General features: G+C 25.2%; 1 protein-coding gene across 2 annotated transcripts in view; it reads left to right on the forward strand.

Annotated features, from left to right (window-relative positions):
- Positions 1–18,356, forward strand: part of LOC112688329 (sodium-dependent serotonin transporter) — a 35,939-nt gene that overhangs the window by 6,438 nt on the left and 11,145 nt on the right. Inside the window, exons 2-8 of one of the 2 annotated variants that reach the window (XM_025561482.1) lie at positions 767–1,035; positions 5,447–5,581; positions 15,950–16,163; positions 16,419–16,557; positions 17,314–17,448; positions 17,555–17,783; positions 17,844–17,942. In XM_025561482.1, the coding sequence (XP_025417267.1) occupies positions 771–1,035; positions 5,447–5,581; positions 15,950–16,163; positions 16,419–16,557; positions 17,314–17,448; positions 17,555–17,783; positions 17,844–17,942 (1,216 nt within the window). In that variant the 5' untranslated portion in view covers positions 767–770. Of the gene's footprint in view, positions 1–766; positions 1,036–5,446; positions 5,582–15,949; positions 16,164–16,418; positions 16,558–17,313; positions 17,449–17,554; positions 17,784–17,843; positions 17,943–18,356 lie in introns of those variants that run through there. The other variant, XM_025561483.1, reaches the window with a different exon arrangement.

Consider the following 18,356-nt stretch of genomic DNA (forward strand, 5'->3'; position numbering starts at 1 on the left):
CAATTGGCGACCTAGTCCTGGAATGATGACGTGAACAAATCAATCACTGGCCATTTACAAACGATAAATATATATTATTATAAATATCTTTCGTATTTTTTCTCAAACTTTTCGTAAAACTTCAATGATTATAATTCGAATGATAGATGATTTTTTTTTCTACTTTTTGTTATAAATCAATTTTCGAATATAATGAAAACATAGTGATTTCAATAGCTCGCCGTATAGTACACAACTATAGTTTTGAAAATACAATGTATGCAACTGCTTAACACAAATAAACATTGTAAGAAATGAATAAATATTAATCTCTCAAGTCAAGAAATTTTTTTTTTTTTGTAAATATTTCCATTTCAGTTGAATATTATTCAATAATAACATATGTTACAAATCATTTTAACTATAATTTTTGACACACTTATTTTATAAAATAAATACAGTAGCTAAAAAAAAAATTAAATTATCAAATAGATTTAAAATACGTCTGTCCAATAATAATTGACGAACCGTTAACATTTATTTTATTTTAAATCGAGTATTCCATTAATTAGATCAAGTAATTTTATTTATGAAAAAATAATCAAAAAATATAAGAATTACATAGTAAAAACCAGTAGTACAATAAATAAAAAAAAACATAACGATAGAGAATTTAAATTTTTTCTTAAAACAATCAATATACTTAATTTAATATTGTATATTTTTTTAATGTGATATGTAAAAATATAAAAATACATTTATATTGCACGTTTCATGTTGATTTCAGTGACATGGTGATGGGTGAGGGCGAGGGAGATATGGAAGGAGGGGGTGGAAATGATGAGTGTGTCGAAGATGGCGACGAAGAGGTAGCAGCCATGATGGGTACACCTACAACATTTTGCGGATCTAATAAATGCAAGAAAATTAGAAGGCCTCTGCCACCTCGAGAGACATGGAAGAAGAAAATCGAATTCTTGTTGGCGGTAGTTGGATTCGCTGTTGATTTAGGCAATGTTTGGAGATTTCCATACATCTGTTATCAAAACGGTGGAGGTAATAATTATTGTATGGTTTTAAAATTTTTATAGTTATTTACTAAGAGTTTGTTAGTTTTTACCCAAAAATGGGATAAAAGTATTTTAAAAAAGATACTTATATATATTATGAACATATATAGTACATAGTATTATAGCATTAATGGTTTTAAGAAAAACTTTAGACAAAACTCCTAAAATCAATACCTGTTTACATTTTTGTAAATTTTGATTAAAATTAATTAAAATTTTTTAAACGATAAGGTTTTTTTAGTTCTAAATTTTAATTAATTCTTAAGTATTTAATTGAATCATATTTAAAATGGACACAGTTCTTTATTCAACTACCAGTATACATTTTGAATGATACACATGATTTTTAAATAACAGATTACATTTTTATTCTGAATTATGTGCTGTAGTATGAGATAGAAGTTTACGGCAACCGTGAAATTTTTGAAGCAATAAGTCTAAATATATATTTGTACCTTCGTGGTACGAAGCTTTCAAGAAAACTTTATGATAAAATATAAGTGTTGATTAACCTCTTTAAAATACTATTAAAGTTACTTTGAAACTCTAGGATCAAATTGTGCAACATATATTTTTATTTTATTTTTTAAACTAAGCTTGTTGAAACTAAAATTATTTTTCCTTTTTTATTATAAAAAACTAAAAATAAATGGCTTAATAATACAGTAATTAATTTTAATACATTTTGAAGTGTAATAAAAATAGGGTATATAACCTTACCTTATAACACAACGTTGTTTCTGATTTAATATTCAACTACATTCAATTAATTTATGAAATATTTACTCTCAATTTCATTTTATGAGTTTTTTTTAATTTTTCTTATAAACAATTTATAATTATTCAACGTTTGGCTCATAAATAAGTTCTTAGTTAAATAATTTAAAATGTTAACAACTAAGCAAACTAAACAAACTAAAAAAAAAAAATTAAAAATACATAAGTTTGAAGAAATAAATGTATGGATTACATTTTCTAAATTGCATAATAGTTTTCAAATATACGATAAACAATCAAGTATGATTGTATCCAGTGGTGTAGTAGAGGGTACAAACGGCGTGTACTCACCTCCTAATTTTATAATTATGCATGTACCCTCGACGAAAATCATGGTACGCAAGTTTTTATAGGTACTACACTAGTTGGATTCTGAATTATTTTAGGCATACACTAGTTCCTGAATATTTTTTGGTAATTACTATATCATACTAACATTCTTCTTCCCATTTTAACAGACTTAGGACTGTTTATGATCTATTTAGATCACAAGTATGGTTAAAAATGTTTTTATAGTTTTTTTTTTGTTTTTTAGTTTTTTTCCGTTAATTTTAATTTATATTATATAATGATTTTAAAATTTTTAATATTTTTTCATTTACCTATATGGCTATAATTATATTATATAATATGTATTTTTATACTTGATTTTTAATTTTTTTATATTTTTACCAACACAATTCTAATAATTTATATTTTAATGGAAAGAAACTAAAAAACAAAAAAAAAAAAACTATAAAAAACATTTTTAACCATACCTGTGGTCTAAATAAATCATAGACAGTCTTAAGTCTGTTAAAATGGGAAGGAAAATGTTAGTATAATGTAGTACTTACCAAAAAATATTTAGGAACTAGTGTAATACCTAAAATAATTCAGGACCCAAATAGTATAGTACCTATAAAAATCCGGGACCCAACTAGTGTAGTATCTAGAAAAATCCGGGATCCAACTCGTGTAGAATCTGAAAAAATCCGGAACCCAGCTAGTACACTACCTAAAATTAGCCTCTAATACTCTGAACCCAACTTCGTAAAGGAAAAAATTCTATGTAGGAAATTACAATATCTTTGATTTTCAGGTAAAAATTTTAATAGGTTATTAGTGTTGGAGTTTACACTTAATGATGATTCAGGTAAAAAGGTTATTCGTGTAGGAGTTTACATTTGGCCGTGATTTTATCTTGCGGGCGCCCTTGCCTCCTCGCCTTATGAGAAGCACTCCTCTCTTTTGTACTGCATTTTCTCACCAAAGTACTTATTAAACTCTTCTATTTATCATCTTACGTGTATTGTTAATGAAATCCCTACTTTTAACTACCCTTAAAATTATTAATCAAATCTCCATCCAGTTTTTTTTTTTTATTTCTTCATAGATTGTACTTCATTATTATTATTTTATATATAAATATTTATATTATTTTTAACACTTGTCTTGGGCTGAGGACCTTACTTTTATTAAAATAAAATAATTATTTACCATTAATAAAAAAAATATGTATTAAGAATATACATTATTAAGTTTAATAAAATATTTACTTAACCCTACAATATATTCCTGTATAGTTATGTTAATATGTATATTTTTTACTTGGTTGTTACTCTTATTTCTATAGCGAATTTAGAATTTATATTTCAAAAAATGTTTGTTTTAAGTCAATTACAAATTTTTAATACTTAACATTCACATGAAAATTTTTTAAAAATTAATGTCAGTATAATATATTTATTGACGTTTAATATTATACATAGAATAAGACTCAACATGAAACTTTTGGTTATTTTCAGAATTTGACTGTAAGTTTAACTACAGAAAATACAAAAATTAACTTTTTATTTTTTCAAAAACTTTTTTTGAAACAATATTAGTAATAAATTATGTACTGTACGTAATTATAAAATTATATTATTTTAAATTTTTTTTATTTTTTTTGAAACTCAATTGATTTCATCTCAATAAAATATTTTTAATTACCTACAACAATCTATTACATTTATATTCAACACTAAAATATATTTTTTGGTTTTCACTGATATAGCAATAATACAATTGTTTAAGTATTTTATAACTTTTATATTTTAAGCGTACTAAAAAATAACTTACAATATCGGATAGAAAATATAAAATCCTGAAAGTACTCTAAAGAGGTATTTTTTCAATTTTTTTTTATTTAATTTTGTAATTTTTATATAATTTTTTTCACGAGATATACTACAAGTTTTGTTAAAAAGCTCATATGTGATACTTGAATTACTTACTTTATTTACATTTTACATACCAGCCATGGTTGGCGTATTGCAATGTCAACTTGTTAAGTGAATGTGTCTGAAGTCTTTGTCAAGTCTAGTCAATATATCCGAGCCCTGGATAATTTTACTCAAAAAGTAAATTTTTATAATGTAAATATATTGATTGATGTTTGGCATCACAAAAGGAAATCTTTGCTGAATAGACAGGCCGACACTGACATTAACCGAATGATAAGTTATAATATATTGATGTTATTTTAATGCATATTCCAACAAAACTATTTCTAGACAATATAGAGGACGGACTACATACATGTTTAGAACTATATTTTATGATTAATCTTAGAATGTACACTACCGAAGTGGTGTAGTTGTGAAATCAATTTACTCTGTGTTTCCCGATGCGATAAACTGTATCCATTAACTCAACCCCATTACATTTAAAAGGAAATAATCGTATTCCTATTGCTGTTTTTCCATTGTAACGAAAATATTTTTATATATAAATATTAATATGGTTCAAAGTTCAAAAGACTAAATGTATTTTTAAAGTGTAATCTATACGTTAAAAATGTATATCAAAATCGGTTCTTGTTGGTAACTTTATTTAATCTGTTGTCACAAATACAAAACGTTGAAATTGCAGACTATAGAGAAAAAAAAAATATTGCAGAATAATTATGTAGACCATGTATAATTAATATTTAGTATGTAAATTTATAATACATTTAGTAGTTCTATCATCTTTGAGAAAAATAACCAATTGCAGAATGTTAATAAATATTTTCTAAATTACAAATCAAAATATTATCATTAGATTTATTATGTAACAAAGTAATATAAAAATATTAATCAAAAAGTAAACAAAACTAGCATTTAAGTTTTAAATTTAAGTATTATTTTTATTTTAAGGTAAAAAAAAGCATTGTTAATGTATTATATTTTATTATACAAGTGAATGTTATTATTCTAATATTTGTATTAATTATTATTTTTCCATCAATTCAAATTCTAGTAGTTCAAAATATCAAAATAATCAACATTTTAGAGTTTTATAATACAATTAATAAACACAGTGAGATTATATTATACTTGTCTACTAAACTGTACATCGAATGACTCACTAAAATTTGATTATACACAAATAATTATGATTAATCTTTAATATATATATATATATCTTTAATTAAAGAGTGGTAATAATTTTCATAATATTTTATAATAAATACAAAGACAAATTATACTATTACTGTAATTATTAAATGTATATTTTACATCGCCTATAATGAGATGTAATAGTAATATTATAGCATTGTTAAAATGTCTAAAATAAAATTATTTTAATAAAAGTGTTATTTAACATGATTTTAGGTGCATTTCTTATACCATATGTGGTGATGTTGGTATTCGGTGGATTGCCTTTGTTTTACATGGAATTGGCATTGGGACAGTTTCATCGTTGTGGATGTCTCACAGTATGGAAGAAGATTTGCCCTGCTCTTAAAGGTAGGGTATTTAAATGTCCATGTCCCCTTATCAAAAACAACTCGAGGAATGCTTTGTGAGCGAACAGTAAAGGAATGTTCTAAAACGAAACAATTTACTTGAGGAATTATCAGTTTTGTAATAGGGAAGCAGTGTACGTCTGAAATTGAAGGAGGGGAAAAAATAAAAAGGTTTCAAAAATCGAAAATACTTAAAACGAATATCCGGTCTTTTATGATAATTGGTAGACGATCTGGTGTATTGGCCGTTTTTTTTTTTTTATTCTCTTGTTTTTCACTGCATTAACAGTTACTGCACAAAAGAACGACTAGGAAATTAAAATATAAAGGCGGATAGAGAAAAAAAAATAGATGGGAGTTAAGAGAGGATGAAAAACAATTGATTTCTGAGAGCATTTTCAAGTCCACGACAAACATTGAGCCTTTGAATTATACATAAATGCAAAAACTGAGAACAAATAAACAAATAAAACTATAGAGCTTATTTAAAATGATGCAATGGTAAGTAATAAATCATTGGCCAATAAGGAAATATTATATGGTTGCTTCAAATAGTTTGTTACTTTACTATTGTTTAAATTCGTATCGTTTATATCTACAATATTCCAAACAAGTTTTTTTCTCGATAGCCATTGTTCAGAGCAGCATAAAAGAAAAATATCCTTTTCTTAAGATATTTTATAAAATAGAGACTTGAATAATTGATGAACCTATCTAATCGTGAAGTAAAACTAAAAAAAATGTAAGGTTGATATTGTACAAATATACGTAGTAAAGTTTATTTACAATAAAATTATTGGTTATTGTGTGATTATAATATTTAGTCTAGCGTAATATATTTTATTTTTATTATGTCTTAAAATACTTTAAGTTGTTCATTGTTTAATTTATAATCTATCTTTTTTACCCATCGTATGCAATGAACAACTTAACAATGATTAATGAGTATAATATGTTGTTACGTAAGATCATAACCGGACATTTAAATAAAAATTATTAACACATACAACTATATTAATATATAATTATGTGCTGAAATATTATAATTGAAACAAAATTTAACTTAGCTACCAATAAATACATTATAACTACTTTAAATTTATTTAGATGGTGATCAATTATAAAAATGTACGTATAATTTTATATTGTTACCGAACACTATAACCTTATGTTTATCGAAAATTAAATGCTTTTTGATATGCTTACAAGCAAATATGATAGAAGGAAAAGTTTTTCAACGTGCGATAGTTGTAATGCAAGCTAAAATTAACTTCGTTTTGAATCAACACGGATAGTTTTGTATTATGTGCAGATGAAAAGTCGATATTTAAACATTTCTTAAAAAAAGAAATCGAACTGCGGTTTAAAAACGAGGTTTGACCTTATGCAATTTACCATTGTCAATATTGACGTTCCCTCTATTACTGTTTTGGGGGTGTCTGCTACGCCATCGTGCCATCACCATACTCGATCGACTGTTGTTATACGTTATGACAAATATTTACACGCTATCATCTAAGCCGATATTGTAACGTTAGTCAAAACGAGTCATTGTCTGTGTAGAAAAATATACACATTTATAGAATAAAAAAAAAAATCCATGAAATACATAATTAAACGAGGGTAAACATTTTTTTCAAAACGTAGTTAATACTCCATTTGTAAACCGTTGTCATTTTATTTAAGTTTTTATTTCTTAAAAGGGAATATATTTTATTTCATAAATTTTGAAATCACTTGGATATCCATTTTATTACTGTACATCATTATATATAGCACTTGCCTATACGTACGTGATTTTTACTGTATTATTGGCAATGGCGCAAACGTGCATTGTTGGTAGCACGAGACAAAATACTGATTTGGGCAATAATGAAAGGTCGGAAAAAATTGCCATGGTACGTAATAGTACAAGTTTTACCGATTATTTGTATCATCAATTTTTGTTTTTATTCTCGCTGTTTTCGTATCAAATGATTTGATTTCTTCAGAACCGTGTCAGATATAAATACATATATATATATATATATATATATATATATATATATATCCTGTAACAATCGGAATTAAAACACTTTTCTATTGTGTTTCAGTGCTTGTACAGTTTTTTTGATTTGGTAGAATAAAGTATTGCTTAATTTTCATTAACGTTTTAACATTTCCAAACTCTTTTATGCTTACAGATGTATAGAATGGAATAACTAGCTGCAGTTTAATCTATGGATTAAACATTATTATAACTTATAGCACGTGTAAATATCATATTTATATGATCATGTGAATGGATTATTGATAAAATTCAAAAGCGGTTTCAAGGGGAGGGCCTAAGGGCCTCGTTTCCTCTCAGCCTGTATTTCTAAAAATGTTATATTGTTAAAAAAAATTACAGACGCAAAAACAAAAGAAAACATAATATTATATTATCGACTATTATAGTTAATATAAATATATAATATAATATACAATAATTAAAAATATAGAAGACTGGAATTTGTGTTGTAAAAATTGTTGTTTTGTATTTATTATTAACTTTTGTAAAAATTATAATTTAGCCCCAACCCCTCCCGAACCAAGTCCCTGGAACCACCGATAAAATTTTTATTTAAAATGTAGAGTATTAGAATATTGATTTAAATTTTAAATTAATATTCTCAAAAGAAAAATCTGGAAAATTTGAATAGGTAAATAATGTTAAATATAATGTTTTAAGAATTTTTTTAACAGTGATTAGGAAAAGCAATGTGAATTAAAAAACATTAGCACAAGTTCGGGTTTATTATTGTTAATTTACAGATATTTTTTTAAAAAAAGGTGCCTATTAATGAAGGACAAAATGAATAACATAAATTGATTCATTTACCGAAAATCATAATATCCGAAACATTTTTTTCTTATAGTTTTGTTCTAAATCGGCATTCGTATCATCATTCAAGTTCATTTGTATATATATATATATATATATATGTATATATTACATCGTACACTGTAGTATAGTCGTCCATTAGTTGCACCTTGGTTCTTTTGAGCGTATTCAAATTTTCAAAAACATGAACAATACTATTTGTATACATATTTTTTTTTTTTTGTTCATAAAAATCAAAATTAAAACAACACTAAGAAAACCAGGTATTTTCGACTCAAAAAAAAAAAAAAGTTATTATATAATTTTTAACGTGACTATAACAAATAAGGTTATTAGCAGTGTAATAGTTTAAAATAAACAAGAAAACAATTTTAAAATTCGTTTTACAGTTATCATGTTATCTTATCACATTTTTTATTTTTGTTATTGTTGTTGTATACATTCTGAACACGTTGTTCACAGGGTGATTTGACTTCATATATTTTTGAAAAGAGTTAATAATTCACTTAAATATACATAATATTATATTACCGTATTAAACGATTTAATTAACAGTAATAAAATATTAGATACACGATCTACTACACACCAGAAGTTCATTATTTATGTAATTTCATGTATTGTTTTTTTAAATACCTTTTAACGTCTGGATTGTGTTATTTAACATGTGCATGTATATTAGACGAAATTTTTTGTTAATCTATAAAGGCCAAATATCCCTTACTCACTGATTGCTATTTCTCAAAAATTACTTAACCTACCAACTTAAAATTTTTGAACAGTCGTACCTCTAATGGATACTCTAAATATTCAATAAGAACGGATTTTTCGAAAATCACATTTTTAAGGGTCATAACAATTTTGGATTAGTTGCAAAAAATTTTTCTCTTTTTATGTTACCTAGCTAGGGTAATTTCGATTTTGATTATTATGTTTATTTAAAAAGCATCGATTAAAATATATTTATATTAATATAAAGTAAAAAATCAATAAAAATTATTAAAATTTGAATATAAGAATATTTTGTATTTTTTTCAACCTGAGATTTTTAGGTTAGGAATTTTTTTAATTTTTCTTATTTAAAATAGTAAAATATCTCCCGGGTGAGACCGTGTAATTCAGATAGTATAACTATAAAAACTGTTATAATTATAGTTATATTGGTAATGGAAATTCACGTATCTTTATATATTTTAAAAATTTATACACAATTATTTGAAAGGAAAATATTAAAAATAGCTCATTAGAAATCAAGATTACTAAATTCGTAAGTGTGGTCTTGTAAAATATGTTATGGGTAAAGTATGAAAATCGGGTAATGTACACATCACCCGGATAATGTGATCACTACCCATGCTTATTGGATAAAGTGTACATACGAGTATTTGTAAAACGTTTATTTTATAGTTACATTAACCGAGTAATTTGTACATTATCTACCTTTGAGCGAACAAAGTGTTTTCATAAAATAAAATACAACAATATATAAATAGTAGTTAATAAGATTAAATATAAATTGTACATTGTGATAAATCGTGTGCATTGATATTGTATAATAATTTTAAACTTCAGTATGGTGCTATCGGTTTTAAAGTTCACTTGTTCGGTTTATTAATGTTTGATCATTTATTTTTTTTTTTAAAAAAAACTTGTCTTCTTAAAAAATAAAATTTTATGACGGTTTTAATAAATTAATTAATGAAAATAATGAGAATTCGGTAAATTTAAGGAAATCAAAGTATTATAATATATTATATGATTAAAAATATTTATGAAAACTAAAGTCTGGCCGTTCTATCCGGCCGATTTCCTTCATTTTTTTTTTTTTAATGAAAGGTATTTAGACACAAATATGTCATCAATCATTGAAATTTACTCAACTCTCACCAACGGGGTTCTTCTCTGTATATTTCTTAAGGGACACATTCACTTAAGCAATTTGAATTCTCATAGCTCCTCTTCTAATGAATGGATCTTGATCGTTTCACTCTCAGAACACTCAGTGGATCAAGCTCTTTCTTTTGAGCAATTAACTGTTTAAATTCGTTGAGTTTGAGAAAAGTTATGTGTGCACTATCAACTTCTCTTTCAATTTTTTTCAAATACTGCATTCTCATTAGTTCTTACCTAGTGATATAAAAACAAACAATACTAATATTATTAATTTTAACTTATATTAGCTAATATTATCTGGAAGGAAGTACTGTAAAATTATTTTATGTAATAATTACACCCTCTCATACATAGTCTATCTTAATGCTGCGGAACATATATTTTAATAAACACTCTCTGTCATTTCTATATGTCTTTCAATTTTCGATATTATACTCATTTACTGATTTGTTTAAATGTGTTTATGTATTGATTCGATTGCACCTATACTTTTTATTATATAAATAAGTTATCTATTGGGAATTTTTGCAATGGGTATACTAGTATTATATGAAATAAGAAACGTGAAAAAAAAAACAAATAAATCATAATGAACGTTTTATACATTTTTTACTAGTGTCGGCTACAAAAAAATTTTTATGTGAAATAGCTAATGCACAATTTTTTTTCGGTGGTCAAAGTATTAAAAAATATATGTGGAAAAATAATAATTTAACAAATAAATGTACAAGTAAATCTGGGGAGATATTGTGCAACTCAAAATGCCACCTGAATCTGAACGGTTCCAATAATTAACTCTATTTAATTTTATAAATTTTTTTTATATTACCAATAAATAACAGTTTTTTGTATAACGATTTTAATTAAATAATTATTGATTAATAAAATAAAAATATACAAGTATTAATCGGTCTGATTTTTACTCCGGTTGACTGTTTCATTTTTCCTATCAGTTATATCATTATGATATTCAGCAGATAAGCAATAATATTATGTCGATTGGTCTTGTTCTTATAGTGATTTTATTTTAAACTGGGTTCCATATATTTTCAAAGCATTTATTTAGTTTCACTGCATTTGCTGTTTTACGTTTTCTACCAATTCAGCAGGTGTTCGTTTTACACCTTACTAGACCCTCCATAATGACTCAATAAAATCACTTTACGGACGAATCATCCATAATAATAACATCGTGTTTTGAGGTGCTCGTTTATTGTATTAGAATTTAAACCCATATTTTCAACTAATTATAATATCTAGTCGTATTTAAAATAAAATGTACTAATTGAAATTTAATTAAACACGATTATATAAAGCAGACTAATAATATATTGGTACAGAATAATATAATATTCACTTAATTAATATTATAATTATTAAAATGACACTACTTACTAATAGTTAATAATAGTTTTATAGTTCTTTATTTATTTTCAAGTGTCTCAACCAAAAATTCATGGTGTTCCATGTTTGAAATGTATATATTTATAAATATTATTAATTTTAATTTGATATGTCAAATTATCATATTTATTTATATTACGTCTTAACTATTATACGTGTGAATTATATTGCATAGGTAAAGTTTACAAGCAGTAAAGTATTTATACCGAGACTAAACTATTTACTATACTAACATAAAAATATTTTAATTATTTAGTTTACTAGAAAAATTTGTTTGCACGTATCAAATAATTTTAATTAATAATAGTTAAATGAACAAAATCGTATATGTTGATAAATTTTGAATATCCTCAAAGTTTTTTTTTTTAGATTGATCTCGTTATTTAATTAAGAAAAATAATCACCCAGGCTTTAGATTTTGATAAAAACGAGAAATGTTCTTATTTTATTATAAGGTTAGTTTTATATTTAATTTTGAAAACTATTTTCGTGTGAATGTAATAAAATGCTTAAAATATTTAATAATGTATTCTGGACAAGAAATGTTTTCATAGTTTAAAACATTTGAATAACTAAAACTAAATTTTTATTTTAAATATAAATTAAAATTGGAAAAGTTAGCTCGACAATTTTTTTTATTACATTTAATGTTTAAATTAAGATGAAATTAATTAATAATACAATGATAAAATTATAACATTAATAATTTTTAAAATTTATTTTGATAATAATTATCAAGGTATTATATTATATGAATATTATTTCCTCATTCACTAAAAATTGAATATTTGAAGTTTATGTTTTAAAATTTTATATTATAAATACATCTTTAATATCCCAAACATTTTAAATCAATAAAAGATTAATTAAAATTGTATAATATAATTATTATATAGATACATCTTAGAATTTTTCGAATATGCATATATTTTGGGGAATGAATTCCAACGTAATAGTATTTACTCGTATTTAACTCTATCTAAACATGTGTGTTATTGTTATTACTCGATAGATTTTATGAAGTATTTGTGAATTGGAATAAGATAGTTAATTATAAGAAAATTTTAAAGAATTATTTAAATAAGCAAAATATGATGGTTTTTGTTTTTTTTTTTTATTAATTTTAAAATTTTCCTGATATTTATCATATAAACTTAGGTATAAAAGTATAAAAAAATATATTATATATTTATAATATATTTTAATTTTTTAAAAATATCAACTAAGGTATGTTTAAACCGTAGGTATTTGAATTTTTAACTTCTATGTACCGCATTACATTGGTCCACTTGTAAAGTTACTATGTTAGATTTAACATATTAAATTATCGAGTATAACAGTTTTTGTATCATACAATTAAGTTACACATTATTTATAAAATAAATTATACAATTATGAATAAAGTTAGTTAGTTTAAAACGCTTTGGGGATAACCACGTTGGAGTCATATACAAAATATGACGTACAAAATTTTAGCCAACTAATACGAAATTAAGATGAAATTTCTATCGAAATAATTTGAACGTTTGGTTTTTTAATCTACTTCTATAATCAAATTATATTTGTCTGAATAAATTTAATATTTTTTAATTTTAAAAATGATAAGGATGCAATTATTAATGTGGATGATTTAAAAATTTATGATAAAAAATAAAATATATGCTATGTATAAAACATTTCCCATGTAATTTGGAAAACGAAAAGTATTGAAATTTTTTCGAAAAATATGACAAAAAAATAGAAGCCATTTTATTCTCTTCAACCCAATAACTTCTGATAACTGAATTATATATTTTATTTGAAAATAAAAGTATTCTAGTTACATTTTATTTTATTTTTAATGCATTTAATTTAAATATTGCATTTTTAAATACTTGAATACATATAAAATAAATATAAGTCGTATTTTTGGTTGTAGCATTTTAGTTAACATCATAAATTGAATAAGTTTTGTGAAATTAAATTGGTCGTATCATTTTATACGTAATTCAATCATTAAGTCATATTTTTGAATGCGCGTTGTATTTTCATTGCCATAAATGTACTACTGGCAAAGGCGGCTGTTAGAGTTTACCTAATAAGTGTTTGCAATTAATGATTCTATTCACAAACAAGGCCTTTATAACGAATACACCGAGACAGCTATCGGCTGTTTGGAGACGTCAATTTGATACATTGTTCGAAAAATCGATCGAAATTGAATTTAGTTACTGAATGTCACCATCTCGCATATGAATCAGTGTTGATCTTATTTTCAGTATTACATTTTGAACTAAATATTTTCTTTAATATTATTGTAAATACAAACTAAATATATTTTTTCATACATAGTATACAACTAATTGGCTAATTAAATCCAAAAATGTCAATAGTAAAAGTAAATTTTTTTTCTTTATGTTATAAATAGGGAACGGATTTATATGTAAATGCATATTTTTATTAAAACGAGATATTTAAGATTCGATAAGAAATGTTTATGATTTAAATCATTCCTATTAAAATTATGATACTTTTATTTTACATATTTTTACATATTTTGGTATAATTATATATTTTTACATATTTCACTAATTTTTAAATATTTTTAAACATATTTTAATTATTTCATCATTCATACGTCTTTTTCGTACGAAAATACAAGAAATTATTTCAAAATTAGATCCAGAAACTTTTATCGCTATTGAAAAAGCTCAAAATATTATGCAAAATGAAACATTGAAAATTATTTAATTTTAATTAAAAATAATTTAACAAAATTATTAATAAAAAAATATGTCCCCAAATGATAGTATGCAAATTGTTAAATCAGCGATTAAAACTCGTAAGCGGACCGATAGATGTCGTAAAAAAGAAAATTCATGCTGTTACAGAAAAAATTCCAGGCAATATTGATTTTAAAATAATCAATGACATAATGAATGGCAGACAACCTTAAAAAAATTTGGAATTATCGCCTTCTGATAGTATACACTTAAAATATGCTTTTAATACATCGGTTGATGTGAAACGATAATTTAGCCGTTTAAAAATATTTTGATACCTAATAGGCGACATTCAGCATTTGATAATTTACAAGATATTGTAATAATTCAATGCAACAAATCTTTTTGATAATTTAATAATAATAATCACTTTTTTTTTAAATTTTTTTTCCCCACATATTTGGATGTTTTTAGCACATATTTTATAAATTATACTTATATATATATGTACATATTTCTGTATTTTTATTACATATAAATCCGTTCCCTAGTTATAAATAATACAACTAATATTACACAATGCTAGGGTTACGTGTTTTATTAACTTTTCATGTAATCTTTCGTATAAATAATCTATAGTAATTATTTTTCAATAATTAAGTATATTTAATAGTTTTGAATTCTAGTCATCATTTTATTCTATTAGAGAGTATTTACATCTCATTATGTGTGCACTGAAAACCTTAAACACTTCTGTTCGTAATTAGTTAAGATAGATATAGGTAGATACGTTTCTAAGCATTTTATAAAGTTTTATTTTTATTTTAGGTATTCAACAATTATAATATTAGGAAATATTAAAAACTCTATTCATAACATAGAAATAATACGATATGCTATATATTCTAACGCAATTTAAAGCTTTTGAATGTCTTTATTTTAAAATCATTATTATCTTAACTTGAATTTTATCATGTCTACCGAAAAATTAAAAAGAGAATTGAAGAAAAAATGTAAAATGAAAGACATTATTTTAAAGTATACTCTTAATTATAAAACTATATTTTAATAACATTTTTGAATTACACATACTCGTACCTACATAATTATTCAATAATATTAAACTTAATTAATTGTTAGCATTTTATAATAAATTTCGTTGTATATTTAATCGGTATCATACGTTATATCAGTGACTTCTAAACATTTTACCCGGTGGTACCAATTTTTTTGACCCATTTTATTTACGTTTTTTTGCATTGTAGTGCTTAATTTAAAAATAACTGAATTATAAAACATTAAATAATAACTATGGCACTTTTTGAAATCTAAGAACTATAAGTAGATGTGTCGTATATAATAATATTTATTTTAACTAATAGTGTACACATATATATATATATATATATTTCTTTTCTTTTTAAAAAAAAATATCTGATACGAAATATCGAAAACAGTATTTTAATTACAATTGTTTGTATTATTTTTTTACTTTAATACTCTGCAGGTGTTGGATATGCAATATGTTTGATTGATATGTACATGGGTATGTACTACAATACTGTAATCAGTTGGGCAGTATATTATCTGTTTTCATCAATGAGATCCGAATTACCATGGACCAGCTGCGACAATCCATGGAACACGTTGACTTGCAATCCTGTTACTAACTTGTCCGGATTAGTCAACATGTCGACGAGTCCGGCAAAAGAATTTTTCGAGTAATATAATTTTATTAAATATATTTAAAATATATAATAATATTATAAATATATTCAAATCGTGTGTGCAAGATGTATCTCAAGTCTGTTCGTGTAATTTCGTAATTTCGGAATAAAAATGAAAATTCCGATTTAATGAAATACAAATAATAGTTATCTTTCAATGACCAAATTTTTGTCCCGTTTACACTAATATTATATATCCGTGTAAATGCGTATTGTCTCTCACTAAAATATAGTATGAATTATTTGCAGGAGGAGCGTTTTAGAACAGCATAGAGCCGATGGATTGGATAGCATTGGATCGATCAAATGGTCATTGGCATTGTGTTTATTGGCCGTTTTCTTGTTGGTGTATTTTTCCTTGTGGAAGGGCGTGAGAAGCACTGGAATGGTAAGTTGTCGTTTAAATTTTTTCATTCAGAACACTCGGTACGAATACACATTTTTTCATCTCTGACTAATCTCGAGATGATTTTCGGTTATACACGTGTGGTTTATTCGACTGGATTTGTGTTAATAAAAAAATAATAAAATAAAAATAAAAATAAAAAGTAAAAGAAAAAGAGAAGAGAAGTACGACTAAGTATAATAATATGTTTGGCGAACGTGGTGTGTGCAGTCAATCAGTCTAAGTAGTCGGTGGACTTGTATTATTATGCAGTGAGCTCATCTCATTACCGGAAAGTGTAGTAGAGGGTATATGGTATCGAAGTGGTGGCAGGACCGACAAAGAATCTGTTATCGTATACTCACTGTTTTTAAAATCATCCATCCCCTCACCTTCCTATAATACGCTGACCAATAAGTGTGTGTGTGCGTACTCGTATATGTGCGTGTGATTGAACGCCATTTCCCGTCTACCCTTTATTACTTCTGTTTTTATCTCTTTGACGTCTAATGAATTATAGATTGAACCGTCAGTGCGGTGCGATTTTTCCTACCTCTTTTCCTACACTCGATCGTCTCCTAGACTTTTGATTAAATGTTGCCCGGCATTTCTACGCGCACCTAATTTAAACACAGCTGACTAACGAATCAGTAAAACACAAACTATATATTCCTTCGTAACTTATATATATATAAACATATACTTTTATTTAACAGATAACTATTATTTTTAATTTTATTTTTATTTTTTGCTATATAGGCCGTTTGGGTCACGTCGCTCGCTCCGTACGTTGTATTGTTTATGTTGCTCTTTCAAGGTATCTCGTTACCAGGCGCCGGCGAAGGCATACGATATTATCTAACGCCGCAATGGCATAAACTGGTCAACACTAAGGTGCAGTTTCGGTTTCATATAAATCAAGCCAGATTTAATAACTATGTTATCAGTTATCATGTATATTGCGATATATATATATATATATACTTGTACGTTTGCTTAGGTATGGATAGATGCGGCATCTCAAGTATTCTTTTCTTTGGGCCCAGGGTTCGGTACTCTTCTAGCTCTGTCGAGTTACAACAAATTCAATAACAACTGTTACTGGGATGCTATTCTCACTAGCTCAATAAACTTTCTAACTAGTTTCCTCGCCGGTTTCGTAATATTTACTATGCTCGGTTATATGGCGCACGTTCAAAACAAGAGCATTTCCGAAGTGGGAACCGAAGGTAAGCCTCAAGATATTAGGTCTTTAAAGCATTGTTCACTTAATTTCTTTTGACTTACAGGCCCGGGTTTGGTATTCATCGTCTACCCAGAAGCAATCGCCATGATGACTGGTTCGGTTATGTGGGCTATCATATTTTTCTTGCTACTTATCACATTAGGTAGTATTTTTAATTATATAATAATTACTCAAACGATTACAATATAATTTATACATTTGTTACAATTTGGAATTTGTTTGTATAGAACTCCATATTTCATTAACGTTTACAGTTGTAATAAGTATTAATTTTAAAAAGAATACTAAAACGAAGTAATACTCAATTATTTTTCGGAATATTTCAAAAAATGTTATAAAAAATTTAACCTTGAAAATTCTTGAGAAATATTAATATGTACTGAATTCGAATTTAAAAAGGTAAAATTAAAATTCCTACCCTTCAATCTGCTAACTTTATCTTACTTAATTTAAACTGATTATGTTTCATTCGTTTTAGATACCCTTTCTACAAACATATTTCTTTTTAAATTTATATTTTTTTAGAATTCAATGAGTATTTGTTTCAAATAATTAA

This window comes from Sipha flava, unplaced genomic scaffold, assembly GCF_003268045.1.
Source record: "Sipha flava isolate LNK unplaced genomic scaffold, YSA_version1 38_pilon_pilon, whole genome shotgun sequence".
Lineage (NCBI taxonomy): Eukaryota > Metazoa > Arthropoda > Insecta > Hemiptera > Aphididae > Sipha > Sipha flava.